This window comes from Ruditapes philippinarum, unplaced genomic scaffold (genome assembly GCF_026571515.1).
Source record: "Ruditapes philippinarum isolate M1 unplaced genomic scaffold, ASM2657151v2 ctg6645_1_1_1_1, whole genome shotgun sequence".
NCBI classification, from domain to species: Eukaryota; Metazoa; Mollusca; class Bivalvia; order Venerida; family Veneridae; genus Ruditapes; species Ruditapes philippinarum.
This window is the reverse complement of record NW_026862722.1, coordinates 31,190-49,551: the sequence shown is the minus strand read 5'-3', so window position 1 is coordinate 49,551 and position 18,362 is coordinate 31,190. Positions and strand designations below refer to the sequence as shown.

The 18,362-nt window shown below is 32.0% G+C and overlaps 1 protein-coding gene across 1 annotated transcript; it reads left to right on the top strand.

Annotated features, from left to right (window-relative positions):
* Window positions 1-12,239: 12,239 nt before the first annotated feature.
* Window positions 12,240-15,181, top strand: LOC132720004 (myosin heavy chain, fast skeletal muscle-like). Its single transcript, XM_060703979.1, has 3 exons — window positions 12,240-13,041; window positions 13,584-13,649; window positions 14,203-15,181. The coding sequence occupies exons 1-3, from the start codon at window positions 12,471-12,473 to the stop codon at window positions 14,589-14,591; spliced, it is 1,026 nt and encodes a 341-aa protein (XP_060559962.1). The 5' UTR covers window positions 12,240-12,470; the 3' UTR covers window positions 14,592-15,181.
* The last annotated feature ends 3,181 nt before the right edge of the window (window positions 15,182-18,362 follow it).

Genomic DNA, 18,362 nt, shown 5'->3' with positions numbered 1-18,362 from the left:
AAAAATTTTTTTTTATTTTAATGAATGTTGGCAAAAAGTCATTGTCTACTCGACAAAAAAATTATAAATGCTGTGATTGTTGTTTGTCTATAAAATTTCCCCTTTTGGGAATTTTGATAATTTTTACAGGTCGAAGGGTTGAGCTGAATGTTTGTGTCTAGCTCGACATAAGAAATTTTCAAATGTCTAGCTGATTGTTGATTGTCTAGCTCAACATTCACTTTGAGAATTGCTTCATTATTATTAAAAATCGAATGTTGAGCTGAATGTTGATTGTCTAGCTAGACATTGAATGTCGATTGTTGATTGTTGATTGTTTAGCCAAGTTATTGCACATGTGTTGCTGTTATATGCTGCAATTCCGCTAAATGTCGCACTTGCCTTTTAGTGTCGCATCATTGCCGATAAATGTCGCAACTACCGTTTAATGTTATTAATGATGTCGCACGATTTTTATCCCTTGCCGTCGCAACACTATCTTTTGATGTCGCAAGATGTATATTTATGATAAAATTAAGCTAGCTAGTGTTATTAAATTACAATAATTATTGAGTAAATGTATGAATTATTTAGTAACTTTGGGACAAAACGAATGTCCCGATCCAGCTGCCATTGAAAATTGCTTTTTAAAGTGTATTGTTCTATAATGGAAATATTTCAAACATTGATAAAAAAGGAACATATCATTTTGATATTCTTACAAAATATTTCTTTGAACAAAAATGTTTATTCTACATGATAAAATGTGACATTTATATGATGAATTTCTAATATTTTGTTCTATAATTTATCATCAACATCAACATATAATTATTTCATGGTTTGTTATCACACACGGAAATTAATATTTTCAACATAAATATATATGGTAATGCATGCTTTCCATCATTGACCATTTCACTTTAAATGTCCTTTTTGTTCGCGATTAAATGTAAAAACTATTGATTAAAATATAGTTTGCAACTACGCTACATGTTAGGTGGTGTATATAACACTCAATTTTTAAGTACATGTATATTGCCTTGCGTACTTTTGCAAATTTATAACTAGACTAGTTTCCATCTTCTTTCCCCCATCGCTGTGGGTTTGAATCCCGCCATGGACTTGGGATTATTTCATGTGAAGAAGCTATCCAGCTAGCTAACGGAGCATGGGTGGTTCTACTCAGGTTCCTGTTTGAGCACAGAGGGGGCACTAGAGGCCTTCCTTCACCAGTAAAGTATTACCTTACCGTGTTGGTGTGACGTTTTAATGTCTGAACACTAATTAAAACTTGTATTTTCAATTAGAAGATCTTAAACCTAATTATGATAAATTCATTTCTTATTTTCTCTTTTTAAAAACCTATCAAGAAGTTAAAAAGTTCAAATCAGGTTTTTATTCTATATGCAGGCTTTTGGAGTTTACAATAGTCCTAATAAAGATTTTATTTTCAACTCCTTATAATATTTTACTTCTCCAAATAAGACTCTAAAAACTCTTTCTTAAGATTTTTGTCAGAAATTAAAATTAGGTATTAATGACAGTTGTGACTTTCCATAGTTTTGTGTAAACGATGACGTGCGTTATTTGGATATGTTAACTAAAACGTAGTTTATATTATGGTGGCTGATTTGTTCCATTCGTGTTTTCACCCCGCGACCCTACCAAGTTAAAATGGCGGAGGCGTGGAGCGAAAACACGCTTATAAGCGAAGGCGCGGGGGGAAGTCTAATAATAAAACTTTTCCCCGCGGGGACGTGGAGCGAATTTTAAGAAATAAAACGGCGGGGGCGCGGGGAGAAGTTTCATAAAATAAATTTTCGCCCCGCGCCCCCGCTAATTAGCGTGTTTTCGCCCGGCGGGAAAAGTCGAGAATTTACATGTTGACATGGCAAGGGCGCGGGGCGAAGACACGAATGGCACAAATCAGCCACCATATTATATTGTGTATTGTAGTATTGAATCGGTGATACCAATAATGTACATTGTAGAGTTCGTTCATAGTTGTGTTTTGTTCTAATTTGAGATGTTTGTTTTATTTGTATTGTTTGATTGTATAAAACTGTCATACTGATTTTATGGTCAATGCAATACAATATGTTTTCTAATTTTCAATAAATTTTGGGTAAGTTCCGTGAGATGTTCACGGTAAGGCTTATTTTAATTTATTGTGTGTCTATGGAATAGTTATGCGCAATATGGCAAATTACGGGTTTACAATTTCTAAATGTCATGATTGTTGTAAAAGAGAGAGAGACCGCGTAGGAAAATTTTTTCTCGACATTTTTTTCAAAACATTTTTGCGCTAAGTTTGTTTTTATGTTCTTTTAATATGTTTTGTACTATTTCTTGGTAAAGTCTTTTGTCTTTTTTAAATAACATTGTTGAAGAATTAATTTGTAAAATTCATTCGGATTTAAATCAATGAATGTCATTTCAATGTCATGAGACACATGAAAATCAAGACAAGACAGTTTTCCGAAGTTGCTTCATATCCATGGGAGTAATTTTGCAGGCACTATGCCATTTCCAAACAGCAAAATAAAGAAAGAGTAGGTATAAAACAAAAGCAACAGTAGGGATCGAACTACAGACCTCCCTTTTATTAGGCAGTCACTTAACCGACTGTGCTTTTCACGGATGTGAGGATGGCCTTTAATCAAGATGATGTGACCTTTTAAAACAAAAGTTATGTACTCAATCTTAATTCTTGTAAACTGCACAGACAGAACCAAAGTGGTATCGAAGATTTAAATGAGTGATATCAAGTTTTCATAATTGACATGTCAATAAAATGTTAAGTTTTTCTCATTCCGAATCACCCGTGTACTTTAACCATTTCTTGCACTGGGTTTCACCGGCTAGCAATAAGATATGAAATATCTTAACCTCTTCTATATTCTGGTATTACTCATATTCTAAAATTCATTGTGGAGCACGTTAATTGGAATCAACCGTCCGTTGGCTTGACTTACGGAAATGATATTCTGACAGATATATATAACTTTTACGTGAAAAAAGATAAAAAGATATTTGATGAGAGATCAAAGAGTAGAATTTTATAATCATTTTTAATTATTCCGATCTGAAGGGAACAACTTCTATAATATGATATACTTTTGTAGATGCATATTGGGTATATTAAACACTGAATTGCTTTATATCAAATTATATCACATATATCATTAATCGTATCGTAACTTATTATTTCATTTTACTTCTTACATAATAGTGTTCAGTCTTTACCATAACGTGGACGTTTAAATGGAAAAAAAATCAGTAACTTATGGTGGCTGATTTGGTACTCCTTGCACGTTGCATTGACGACAGCGACAACACAACCTATATCGTTATCACATTTTGTCTTGTTGTCTTGTCATGCAGCGCGTTGTCGGTATGTCGCCCCGTCGCTAAGCTTATATAGCCAATCCTTCGATTTGAGCCAAGCGAAATTGTGTATTGTGACAATACGCCCAACGACAATGTGCAAGTTTGGCGTGCATCGTTAGCTACAGGACGACAAGACGAAAGTCCGACGTTTTGTCGTGATGTCGCTAGCGACAACAAAACGCACAAAATATTCCAAATCAGTCACCTTACTCTATAATTCTATATCTTTTGAATTGTCTTTATAGAATTTTTCAGCAATAAAATTATAATATTTCGATAATTTCAAGGTAAAATCTTGAAAAACTTGTAGCAAAGAATTTCTCGTAAACACACATATGGGAGGGGTTTTTTTTTGGCCGTTTAGCTTTGACATCAATGCTTTCGTTCAATAAATTTGGAAAATTTATATTGATATTATAAATTTTGCAGCAGATATTAAGCTTAATATACTTTAAGATCCCCTCTTCGCTTCCTTTATTTACAATATTTTTTACTGTCTAAGTGAAAGTCTTTCTTTTAATAATTCATTACATTTAGAAGTGCGGTATGATACAAGACGTCAGCCTTCAGCACGGTACGTAAAATATCTGTGAAAAGATTGTCCGGTCACCATAATACTAGAACAAAATTGTGTTTTGCTCTATTTCTTATAGTTAATTATCTTTATTTCTTTTCATGGAACTAATGGAGTGTTTTCGAGAAAAATCAAAATGAAAGTTCAGAATTTTCTTCCAATTATGATGCTATTTTTAATGTATTAGGATTTTGTACATTGTTCACTTAACGTCTGAGGAAACAAGTGACCTATAATTTGAATCGCACTTCACTGTTCTTGGCAAAGCAGCTGGTATATCTTTGATACCATCAGATGTGTTGAAAATGAAGCACCACTGTTTTATATAGCTTGTTAAATGTTTGTTTCCAAACCGGAAATTTCGTAATTGTGGTCAAAGAAACTCAATACTAAAATCTAGTTAATGATCTTAGAGATGTTATGTTATAAAGAGGTATTGCATTACCTTTAACAATGTATAAGATGTATACAAGTATTCTGAAGGAACGTATTATTAAATGGACAGATGCCAAAGAAATTATTGTTGATGCGCAGAATGGTTTTCAAAAAAAGCGTAGCACAATAAACCATTTATCCAGCCTTACACCATTATAAAGCTTTCGATTCCATTAACAAAAATTTACTTTGGCAGAAGTTCATCGATATTGTCTACAAAAATATTAACTGCTATAAAAATGTATTATTTTACAGACTGGTTTGATATTAACACGGGATCACGTCAAGAATGTTCTTTGTCCTCAGTATTATTCAACATATTTATTAACGATTTTGCAGCGGGTGTTAAAAATTTGAATCATATAATAGTTATTGAAAATGAGCGCATTTATATACTTTTATATGTAGATGGTACTGTGTTACTTGCAGAAAATGAAGCCGAATTACAAAATATGTTATCCTTTTTAAATGATTGGTGTATTGCAAATGGAATGTTTGTGAATGCTTCAAAAAGTTATGTTGTGCATTTTAGACCAAATTCCAGTCAACATTCCGATTTCATTTTTAAGTCTTGTAATTCTTGTAGAGTAGTCTTACAAGTATATGTATCTTGGTATGTTATTAACGGAACATCTTGATTACAATATTACTGCAAAAACACTAGCACAAAGTGCTGGTCATGCCCTAGGGCTTCTCATTGCTAACGTCAAAAATCAAGGTGATCTACCCTACGAAGTTTTTACCAAATTGTATTTTTCATATGTAAGTCCTGTTATCTCTTATGGGGTAGGTATATTGGGATCATGTTTTTCTCTTGTATTGCAGCAATATATCATAGAGCAATGAGATTCTACCTTGGCAATGGTAAAATACAATGTATACACCAAATGCAGCTGTACAAGGAGACATGGGCTCGAATCCAATTATTGTTGACCAGTAGAAAAACTGGTACCGCTGTCACAATCATGATACAGGAAGACTCAATAAGAGAATATTTGATTGAGCTTTATCTAAAAGTAGTAATAGGTGTAAAAATTGGCCATTTTTTGGTACAGGATAAGTGATTTTGATTAACCAGAACCAAATAATTATTTCATATATATGAATACAAAATGGATATCTTCCACGTTTACAATATACACTAGTATTACATGTATTCAAATCTAACTTTAAACAACATTTTACATAAACTTTACTCCAGACGGTGTATACTGGAGTCAGCTGGTGGTCGGTCAGGCTGTCGGTCGGACGATCTGTTGCAGATTTTTGTCCAGGACATGTACAGGAGATATCAGCTTTAAACTGTGTAGGTTGATAAATCTCATTGAATAGAAGTACAGTGCAAAAACCCGTAACTGTGCCTTATCTTATTTTGGAGTGTTTCCCTTTTTTATTTTGTCCGGGACATAATTCAAAAACGACAAGGGTTATGAACAAAAAACTGTGTAGGTTGATATATCTCATGAGGTAGAAGTGCTGTGTTAAACAACCGTAACTCTGCCTTCTCTTGGTTTGAAGTTATTGCCCTTTGTTTATTTTACACTTTGAACTTTGTCAGGGACATAACTCTAAAACGATAAGATATTTTCACAAACTTTGTAGGTAAATTTATCTAATTGGATAGAAATAGTAGCGTTCAAGGGAACAGTATCTCTGCCTTGCCTAATTTGGAGTTATTGCCTTTTGTTTAGTTAACACTTTGAGCTTTTTCAGGGACCTAACTCTTAAACGACAAGGGGTTGTAACACCGCACTCAGGGGTCAAACGCACTTTGATGTCCAACCTCAAAGTGCATTACGAACTTTGCGGTCCAACCCAAACGTGCGTTACGCACTCTGTTGTCAAAATTTGGCCCAAAAGTGCGGCGCACAGGTACATATGCATTTTTTGACAAATGACCGCACTTTGCGGTCATAAAATTCCAATCAATAAGAACGAATTTTTGTCTTGTGGTTGATATATATATAATTGTTGACCGAGTTAAGCGAGATGTGTATAGTTGGCTTACAATAGCAGACGATTGATTATTTTAATTTGTCATTTCTTATGGCTGCAATTTATTATAATTATATTTTATATTCAAATATTTGTGTCATTGGATATTAGCCTTAATGTTGTAGAAAAGACTTGCATTGAAAAGGATTTCAGGCTGTGTCAATCTGTCATTATTGGAAAAATAAAACATTTAAGATGACTTTCAAGATAGATTAAGACTTCATACTATACTATAAGACTTCAACATGCTAAATAAGATCATAAGTGTATGATTATTTAAATGAAATTCACGTCCAATTATGGCAGGAATTATTTTCTATCATGTATATTTTGTAATTTTCGGAAAAAGATATCTCGTTTCATTTCGTTTTAGTGTTACATCAAACAGATACGTTTTCAAAACCTGAAGTATGACCCAAAATGTATTTTGGTTCACAGCGTAAATTATCCCGTGCAGTAAATTTATTTTCAAATCAAATATAATTCCTTTCAGTTTATATTTCAGTCTCATGATTGCGTCCAAAATGGCGACAATTTAAAAAAAATGGTTGCGGAAATATGAAAGTATATTTGAGAAGAGTATTAATTTACTTATAGTAGCAGTTACTTTTATAAAAAAAAATTACATGACTGGTTACCTGACATACGTACAAATCGATTGACGAGATGAAACAAAAATTTTCTATACGGCATTAACTGATCTGAAAAAGTCTTAATGTTATCGTCACGTAACTTTATCCAATTTATGATAAATTTTTTTTCTAACTTACTTGTTACAAGTCACTTAGATAGATATTAAAATGCACTGAAATGACATTATTTGCATTTAAGTACACCCAATCATATTCAATATGGCATCATTATTGCACCAAATGTTACATGTATCTACAGAACAGGATATTTTTCGAATTTATAGGAATACATCTGAAATTAAGTAGTTTCTTACACAACAATTTTTTTTAGATATTTCAAGTGGATGAATTAATAAACATCTAACACATATTTTTATTACTGCTACATCAGCATTTAAATGAAACGTAGAAATATTGATGTATATAAGTATCGACCTTCATCTCGAACTCAAATGTTTCACTGTCGCAAATCGAAAATAAGTCGGTACTCAGAATTAAAGCAGAAGTCAGTTGAATCTTTCAGAACTCTGAAACCCAAAGTGCGTTGATATATAGCATATCAATGCACTTTGGGGTCAAATTCTCGATTTGGGCCCCAAAATGCATTTGACCCAAAATTGCCTATGAAGTTTACCGCACTTTGGGATCGGACTCCAAAGTGCGTTTGACCACAAAGTGCGGTATAACAAGGGGTATTAGCAAGAAACTTTGTAGGTAAATATTTTTCATTTGGTAGAAGTGCAGTGCAAAAGAACCGTTATTCTGTCTTCCCTTATTTTAGGGTTATAGCTCTTTGTTCATTTTACACTTTGAACTTTGTCCGGAGCATAACTTGAGAACTTAAAAAGGTATCAATTTTTTTTGAAGATTTATAGGTCTCTAAATTAATATATACTAGTACTGTGAAAGAAAATAATAATAAAATTCATTCATTCAAATACAATTACGGCACTAAAATGATAAAAAGAATCATCGAAATGATGACAGATGTCCGCAGTTTAAAGATATTGATAGAAATGACTCATTTTTATAGCGTTAAGATTAAATAAAAATTTCGGGAACCCTAGCTCAATCATATTTTTTCCAAATTATATGAGGTAGATCTACCATATAAGAAAGAGAATTTTGAGAATTGACACATCCAATGTCATTTATATAAACGACACTTGATATATTGAACTTGTAACAGGAAACACTTTGAGGGCTTTCTTAAAACAATTAAACAATAATCAAATGTATTCTTTTTGTTTCATTTATAGTTTCAAAATGTTTTTCTCTTTATCTTTTGTAACAGGTCGCGGCTGATATTTGAGTGGGAATAAACACTTTAAATAATGTTAATAGAGAAAGGAAGATATCACACAATGTGGATATAATTGTTTAATATCAAGGACACTTGAAAATTAGAGTATATATAAAAAGACCATTTTTCTCTGTAGTGGATGTGTAAGTAAGATGCTCGAAGTTGTTGAACTTCCGCCCTGCTTTATATAAGAAATACGAAGAAAATAGAATAGATAAACCGAAAAAGTGTGTCTTGTTTTTTATTGGTGTAAATTCGTTTATTGTAAGGCCAGATTAGGTCACAAGTGGCTTTGAGTGTATGACATACGTCTTAAGTAGTTACAAGAAACGGAAATAGATTGTGATCAGGTTAAATACTGAGTAAAAAAATGATTTTTACTAAATTGGTTAAAATCAATGAAAGTTAAATTGCAGCTTCGTGATGAATGACCCCGACATTGAAAAACAATAGCAGGGAGTCTGATCTTACTGATTCCCGGCGAGCTTAAAGACAATAGAATTTAGGGCCAAAATAATCTCATATGAAGAGCACCCATAATTGTGCTGTACTTCCGGTAAAAACATATATACGGTAGCATGTTATTGCCAACAGTTTACCATAACATTATTGCGTTATCTGTCTAACTAAACACGATAAATAACAGATATTTATCAGACTAACTAGATATTTTTCTGTTAGATTGATAAATAACGAATAAGTATCTAACTTCCAAAAATACTAAAAAGTGCCCTTATGGAAATTTTGCGTAGTAACGCTTTCCCTTTGATATCAACAACTGCGCAGTTCTTTTTATTTCTGCGACAATTGCGGCATAGGCAAGTTGCATGTTATTGTTATGAAATCTATTAATAGTAACAAATTGCTGATGAGACATACAGGTAACTTGTGGATGGTTGGCAAAACATATGGTGGCTGATAAAATGCAAACTTTAGTAAGTTTATATATATAATGACAAACAAATTTTTCAAGAAAAGCTTAGTATATTTGATCATTAGAAAGGTCTTTAAACTCAAATAATTTTACAAACTAAAAAAATCATAACGTTATCCTTTTTTCTTTGTAAAGAGTTAAACTTGGCTAGAAAACTTTTGAAATAACAGTATATAAATAACACATGGGTTTGTGGGTAACAGTAAAAATATCATCCCGAGGAAAATACTGTTCGGGTAACAGTATTTTTACGAAGGATGATATTTTATTATTACCCCTCACTTTTTTTCGTAATGCTAATTTCCCATAGGCCTCTGGGAGTTATTTTTACTGTTAATGCAGGTGTACCACGTGACTAAGAATTTTGTACTGTTACATAGGTAACAGTATTTTTTAAGAGGTCACGTGGTCTATATCCTAAATAAAATGAAATAAAATGGCCGCCATTTTTTCTCTCGATTCATTCTTATTTTCAAGTTTAAACCCCGATAGGACATCAATTTCTCCTCTGGAGTCCCTATGACACTCATAAAATATAGTTGTTTGCACCCTGGTGTGCTTTTCGCGTATAAAATATCTTATTGCTGAATAGTCAAAAAGTGAACATCCGTTTTCAACGGAAGTAATTGCAATGTAAATAATTATGTGTCAAACTGGAACATGCAGACGATTTAAGCATGCAACAAAGGATTATTTAACAAATTTAATCAGTGAAACGTTACAGATATGGTGGACAGACATAGGATATCATCGTTATTTTGTCAAAAACCATGCTAAGAATATTCTGGAAACAGAAGGATCAGATTTCACAGATCATAACCGTGTAAATGGGTTAGTGTTTTGTTTTCTAAACAGAAAACCTAGCTTATTGTATGTTTATGATTTGTAGATATCATCACTTGCTTAAAGAATAAAAGAAAAGAAAACTTCTCAAGTAGGCCTACAGTAAAGTACACTTAAAACTTAAAAGGTAAGGACAGTTTAGGTATTGTTACTCTTGGTTTATTTTTGTTACAGTTAGATTTAGTTGACAATTTCAGATCATCTCAGTATTTTTGTTCGGGGTAATAAAATAAATAACACATGGGTTTGTGAGTAACAGTAAAAATATCATCCCTCGTAAAAATACTGTTACCCTCGGCTACGCCTCGGGTAACAGTATTTTCCTCGGGATGATATTTTTACTGTTACCCACAAACCCATGTGTTATTTATATACTGTTACACACAAACCCATGTGTTATTTATTTTATTACCCCGAACAAATACTGTGATGGCCTGAATTTGTAAACTAAATCTAAATGTAACAAAAATAAACGAAAAGTAGCAATAACTAAACTGTCCTTACCTTGAAAGTTTTATGTGTACTGTAGGCCTACTTGAGAAGCCATTTTTCTTTTATTCTTTAAGCAAGTGATGATAGCTACCAGTCATAAACATACAATTAACTGGGTTTTATTTGGAAAAGAAAACACTAACCCATTTATAAGGTTATGATCTGTGAAATCTGATCCGTCTGTATCCAGAATATTCTTTGCAAGGTTTTGACAAAATAACGATGATATCCTACTGTACAGATGTCTGTCCACCAACTCTATCTGTAACGTTTCACTGGTTAAAATTATTAAATAATCCTTTGTTGCAAGTTTTAAACGTCTGCATGTTCCAGTTTGACACAAAATTATTCACATTACAATTACTTCCGTTGAAAACGGATGTTGTCTTTTTCACTGTTCAACAAAAGGTTATTTTATATGCGAAAAGAACTCTAGGGTGCAAAGAACTAAATTTTATGAGAGTCATTGTTACTTTGGTGATGCCCTAGGCCCTATCGACGAAAATAAGAATGAATCGAGAGAAAAATGACGGTAATTTTCTTTAATTTTATTTAGAAAATAGACCACGTGACCAGATTTTATACTCTTAAAAATACTGTTAACTATGTAACAGTACAAAATTCTTAGTTACGTGGTACACTTGCATTAATAGTAAGAATAACTCCCAGATGCCTATGGGAAAGTAACATTACGAAAAAAGTAAGTGTTAATAATTATAAAAAAATATCCGAGAGTTCTTTTATAAGCAAAAAAAACGAGCATCCGCTTACATTTCAAAAATATAAATACATATGTACATATATAAAGAACTTTCAAATGATATAAAAAACTAAAACATTGGTCCACATATAAAGATAATTTATTAGAATATAAAAATTATGCTGATATATAATGCATATAAATATTTGTTCTTCTTGCAACCAGTAAATCTGCTAAATTCTGGTGTCAGATATTTGTGATGTCATCAGTCAACTGGTCAATTGTTTATGAACGACTACTACAATACTGCCATACACAAATTAAGCATGCGCCAGAACATGCTACATCCGGTTAGTTTAGCATTGCAAAAAAGTGTATATCATATTTGTATCATAGTTTTGGGACCTTTCTGTTGAAAATGTGTCTACATATACGTGCATAGTGCGTAAACTGGAGTGCAGGTATAAGTTCCCCGCAGTCCAGCCCATTGATTGGCTTATTTTTGCTGGGGTTTACTTATTGTGACGGCAGAGAAGGGGAAAGCGATAGAAATATCATATTCAGATGCTCGATCATTGGTTACTGTTTTCTGGGGTTTCATATTTGTGACAACAGGGATCGTATTTTATGTTTGACTATGATACAAAAGAAAACGAACATCAAATAACTCGGCAATCTTATAAATACTCGGAGGCAACGCTCCCTCGTACACATCAGAGAGACTCGTGTTTCATTGCTCTTTCTATTACTTAACTTATATCGGATAAGAAAAGTTTATAATAAACCAATTGTAACTTAATTGTAAGAAACAACACTTATTACTCGGTTATGTCGCATATCTGTTTTTGTCCCCCAGGTACACCATATAGTTGAATTTGATAGACATGAGAGTGTTATATATAAACGTGTATGTCACTGGTTAAATCAATTTGGGATAAATTATAAAACTTGGTGTTACAAAAAAGCGCAAAATGAAGTAAAAAAATGTCTAAATTTCTTAGTTTAAGTATTGGACTTTTATTATCATTATTTTGCCAGGTAGCATGTGCAGAGCCGGAATTAAGTGCAAAAAAAGTGTATCAACTGCTGTCAATGCAACTATCCAATGTTGTTCGTGAAACAATAATCTAAAATCTGAGCTTCAGGAAACTAAGGCAGTTGTTGGTAGACTCGAGAACAAAATCGAAAGTATGGAAGAGAATATATCACTTATGGCAAGTAAAGCGGCAAGCTATGAAGAAGAAAATTCAAAAGCTCTGTTAAATGAAAAGATCCAGTCTTTAGAAAAATTATCTGCGTCTCGGCTTCAAAAGAAATTTAAGACAGAAGCAATTATATTGCGGAAAATGCTAGTTAGCGAGAAGTCACATATGAAAGAAAAATTAATGGCATTTGAACAAAAGTTCAAAAGTTTCCAATCGGAACTAGTAAATAATATAAATGTAGTTAATACCACAGTTGACAGTTTAGAAAATTCAATTTTCGAACAAAACCTCATGCTAGTAGCAGTAATGAACAAACTCCAAAGTCAATTAAATGAAACAGACCTTCTCATGCAAAAAATGAATATAGATTTAGAAAATAAACTAATAGAATCGGACGCTAGAATAAAAGATGGGAACATGGAATTAGCTGAAAATATCAATGAAGTTGACCAGCGTCTAATCGCTGCCAAGTCAAATTTGCAAAGTACATACAATGGGCTAAACAAACGGCTCAATAGCGCAGAGAGTCAACTTCGATCAGTCTTGTCAAAGCAAGGTAAAAGAAGAATTCTTTTCTTTTTTATACTTTCATACTATTTGGTGCAAATAAAGTATTTTCAAATTAAATTTTCACGAAACATATCTTCTGCATAAGTGTTGGTTAACTGAATGCTGTATGTCTACTAGTTTTCTTTGTTTTTAGTTCTGTTTTGTAACCAGAGTAACAGTGTTAACCATTAAACAATCCTGATATTTCATCTTCATACATTACATTATGAGATAACACGGTTGTATAAGTCAACATGCTGTTGATGCTTCCTCAAAAAAATATTATTTGTCCTATTTCATTTTTACTGACATGAAAATTACCTACAAACTCAAAATTGAAAAAAAAAGAAAATGTATTCTACACAAGTTTTCAACGAAATGCATATTAGATAAATTAATATTGCTCGTGTTTCTGTAAAAGATATCTAAGAATGATGATACTAAGTAGCTGATAAGTTTGATATACCGATGAGTTTGATAAACATGTGGTAGTAATATATAAGAAACATGTAAATATATATTGTTTATTAATTACTGTAACTATTACAGACAGACAGGAAGACACATTTTCTAATCAGATCAGTACTTTAAGCAGCCGAATCCCTGTGGAAGAAGGTTAGTCCTAGGAACACAAGTGTTTATGTTTTTAAATGGCATTATGCGTTCTTTTGAAGTCTTTATTTTAACACGACAGCTTCATGTATAAGCGGTCCATATTTCAATGTACATATGTTTGAATACAAAAGTCAAATTTCACTAATTTGAATCCGGATATGATTATTCAAGAAAATACTACAATATTTGGTTTTGTGAAATATGTTCTATTTTCAATTTTGAGATCGGGTTAAAGTTATTATTTTTTGTCTGTTTTAAAATTGAACAAATATATATTCTTAGACATTTAAAACAATGAATTTTGACATTTAAACTTTTATATTATAGTTCTCTCATAAAAGAGAAGAACCATGCTCCACACAACGGTAAAATGGGCTGCTTTGTTTATTTGCAGTTACACATTATACTTGATTCTATCTAATGATATAATTACAAGAAAAAACATTCACTATTAACAAACATTTTATACTTTTTGTATATAATTAAATAATATCCAAACTAACTATTCCTTTTTCTCTTCTTAATCAATAAAAATTATTTTATTCTTTCTCAGCCAGAAAGGTTGCATTTTCAGCTATACTTACGAAGAAACAAAGCTATTATGTCAAGAACGAAAGAATAGTGTTTGATCACGTGATATATAGTCACGGCGGAGGATACAGCGCCTCAACGGGGATATTTACAGCGCCAAAATCAGGAACGTATTTGTTTACTTATAATATACAATCATCAGTTTTAGGCGACGCACATGTTGTTTTGAAAGTGAATTGGTTCACCACAACTAGCGTCGTTGTAGACAAAGGTGCAGATAATAATAGCGGAAACTCAGGGATAGGTTACGTTCGGAAAGGTGAAAAGGTTTGGCTAGCGACTGCTAGCTCAGATAGTGTGTTTTTCATTTCGCCTTACAGGACAACCGTTAATGGCATCTTGATTGATTAAAATAAAGTACCATGAATTGCCATATAAAAAGCATGATCAAATGTAATATGATTATATATTCCTTCTGACTAAAGTTCGTATCCTCTTTTGTTTTATTTTTAGTATAGCAGGAGCTGATTTTAATCACATTGTTATGATAGATTTGCAATGCAGTCTCGGAAATTGTTTAATTATTTGATTTTATTTGATTTGAAGTTAATCCCTTTGAAAACCAAATTGTTGTTCCATTTAAATGCAAATAAACATACAAATATTAGTTTTGGCCGTCTTTCATGTGAGCAAAGTAATTCATATTCTTATAAGTATTGGTTCACGCAGATTTAATTTAAATTAGTGGATGAAATTACATTTATCCAAGGAAATTGATCAATTTCTCAAAATTCTAATACATCTAATTCATTCTATCAGCACAAATTTGTCATTTAATACTGTCTTTTTAAATAACTTATACTTGCATTGTTTAAAGATTTAAAACATTATTTCAACCACTATGGTTAGTGTTTGTAAAACCAACTTTAATTCCATTTATCTTTTGCACGACTGCATCACGTCAGACACCTTTGTTCCCATTAATATTGACTTACAAACATTATTCTCACTAACCAGATAGAAAAATCCTTAAATGTTACTAAAAATAGCGGTGTTGGAAAATCTTATCTCACATGGGCTTATCTCACACTCAACGTGCAGCAGTTCTAAATAATACGCGATTCACTCCTATTTTAACAAAAATTAAACGTCAAAAGGTCAAAATGTATTAAAAATTTGTAATCTAATCTATTAAATTGTCTACGGAATCAAAATAGATTGATATTAACTTTCACACTGCAATGAGTCCTACTCTACCTAGATCCGCCCTTTCCAATAACGATCTGTTACTAAAAATAGCACACTTTAAAATATCGAAACGTTCTTCGTAAAATCGGATATTATGACACTTTGCCTGAAAAACATTCATGTTTTTTGTTATGATAACGATGCTTTTTGATGACGAATCTCATTTTGATATATTTTAATTGAATATTCGGCCAAAATAACCGAAAAAGTAGAAAAATCTTTGCAAACGGTAAACGCTTTTTTGTCAACCATTGAAGTATGGACTGAATTCCTGATAAACACTTATATTATGGCACTTTCCGTTTTTAATATCGATGTGTTTCATCATGATAACCTTGCTTTTTCATGAGGGGTCTCATATGAATTTATTTTCATTAAGTTTTTCACACATAAACTTGGTCAGAAGATTTTTTTGCGGACGTACATAATGCTTTTTAATCATAGAAAGTCAGGCGCCTAAGCCCCGCCCCCTTTTCAAAACTAGGTACGTTGTAATGGGCATAGCAAGTAGATTCACTGATATTTGTGTGTTCAGGTGAGTGAGAAAAATAATCAACCATTGGGTTAGATAGAGGATAGGGAAATCCCAACCCTCGGGCAATCGGTTCCATCGGGAACTCGCCAAGGCTCGTTCCCGATGGAACCGATCACCCTCGGGTTGGGATTTCCCTATCCTCTATCTAACCCAATGATAGATTCTATTAATCTATACTTAGCCAGGATATTGTTTATAAATTATTAGTCAAATATATTACCGATTTCATACAATTATTATTCTCATGAATTATTTATTACAGTTTTGCATTATTCAAAACTGTATAAAATCGGTTTTTCCTTTCATGAATTTTTCTCTTTTTTGTATAAATGAAGCAAATATCTAAATAAATCTTGGCAGCTTTATATTAACTATATCTTCTGTTAAGAAGATGTGACTTATTTTCAGCACAATTTGCCAATTCCCCTTCATTATTTTTAAGAAATCAATAAATGTGTTTCCGCTTTAAAAGCTTTAGTTTCGATTTCGTTAAAGCTTTTTAAAGGAGAAATGCTTATAATCATTGTAAGGATATACAAGTAGTTGTCATTTTGTTCCTTTACTTTTTTTGTAGATAAAAGATAGATAAATAAAAGGACATGTGTGAATTAATTTTTCACCATAGAATGAAAAACTTAATCATATCAATTACATATACATGTATATATAAGCAATTAAGATTCCACTTTATATGATTTTTGTTTCTATGTTATTGCATACTATTTAAATTGTATTACAATTGTATTGTTACTCTGTAAATACCGTCATCTTTGGGGGGAATAAAAGTATCTATCTATCTCTATTATGTACAACTAATTAAGCAATTGTTCGTGAGTTTTGTATGTTTTTATTAATTTGCATTATTTTAGCTACATTTAATTAAGATTTGACATTTTCACATACATTGTCTGTGTTTTCATTTGCTTATTTATAACAGTATACCTCACGTGATTAATATATGATATATTCTAATGTTACGTCAGAGAGTTTTGACATAAAGTTATAGTGTACTTATTCTATAGACGCCGTCCATTTTGAACAAATAACTATTGGTATTCAATGGCATCAGCTGTTCCACTACAGTCTTCCGTTACGCATTTAGTTTATTGACATTGTTTTATAAGTAAAAAATAAAATTTCTTTACAGCAATGTGTCATTGCTTTATAAATATTTGATTTGAAGTGGTAAATGAACTCTTGAAAAAAATGCATACACTATTGTCATGATTGTTATTTGTGTACTTGTGTATGTTATGAAAATCGTGGTCCGGTCACTAAACGATTTTTTGGGGGTTTTTTTACCTGAAAAAGCTATATCGATGTAAATTTAAATAATTTACAAAATAGTATTGTTTGACAAGTTAACATCACGTTTCGGCTCACGAAGCATGCTTTACTGTTCTGAGGAAGTAAGACTTCAGGGGAAGTAACCTCTGCAATGGTTTATTCCACATGACACTATCGGTTATGGTCATTTCATGTTTAACAAACTAAAACAAAATGTTTTTATGGGCTTTTATTTTGGGGGGTGTTGTTGGTATTGTTGTCGATTTAGTTGTTGTTTTTTTTTTTTTTTTTGTTGGTTTTTTGTTGTCGTTTTTTAGGAGGGCTGATTGTTAGGCCACAGTGAAATTTGCTATACAAAGTTAAATCAGGCAGGAATACAATGGGGTTTTACATACACATTCGATTGAAATTATCTAAATCACAAAATGATGAAAAAAATAATAAAGATCAACAAGGCAAAGGAAACGTTCACAGGACGCACCCCCCCCCCCCCCCTGCGACACACCCAAGTAGGGCACCCAGAAGGTTCCAAATCAAAACCGGGAAAACTTGTTGAAATTGACAAACTCAAAATATAAATGTTGACTGTACGGTTTTCGCTTTTAATTATATTAAGCAGATATAAATGAAGAATTACCAAAAAAACACCCGTAACTGAGTCATGACTCGTATGCACTGTCAATGAACTAACAACTGCTTTGCAGAAAATACCTTTTTGATGTTGTTTAATAAATAAGAAGCATTTTAATTATATTTTACAATTTTCATTGTAATTTATTTCTCTCACCTATATCCGATGTATTGTCTTCAGCGGATAATGATACCATTCGCATCTGCAAATAGAATTTCTTCTTTAAAGTCACTTGATTAAATAATTACAGTAGTATAGTTGGTATTTTTAATCAAATTGATTATAAATTAAATTAAAATGACTCATCAAACCGTGATTATCGAGGGAATAATAATTAATACATGAAAAATACTTGAAGAGTTTGTTTGTCTAATATGTGAAGTGTTGACAAGTTTTGACAAGTTTAAATATATTTTCTACTTTGCAGCTTGGACTATTTATTTTTTATCAATCACCACTAGCTCTTGCCATAATAATATTG

Excerpts from the sequence above, each read along its gene's own strand:
- LOC132720004 (XM_060703979.1), top strand. The coding sequence starts at position 12,471 with ATGGAAGAGAATATATCACTTATGGCAAGTAAAGCGGCAAGCTATGAA. Across the intron at positions 13,042-13,583 it reads ATCAGTCTTGTCAAAGCAAG|ACAGACAGGAAGACACATTT; the intron begins GTAAAAGAAGAA and ends TAACTATTACAG. Across the intron at positions 13,650-14,202 it reads CCGAATCCCTGTGGAAGAAG|CCAGAAAGGTTGCATTTTCA; the intron begins GTTAGTCCTAGG and ends ATTCTTTCTCAG.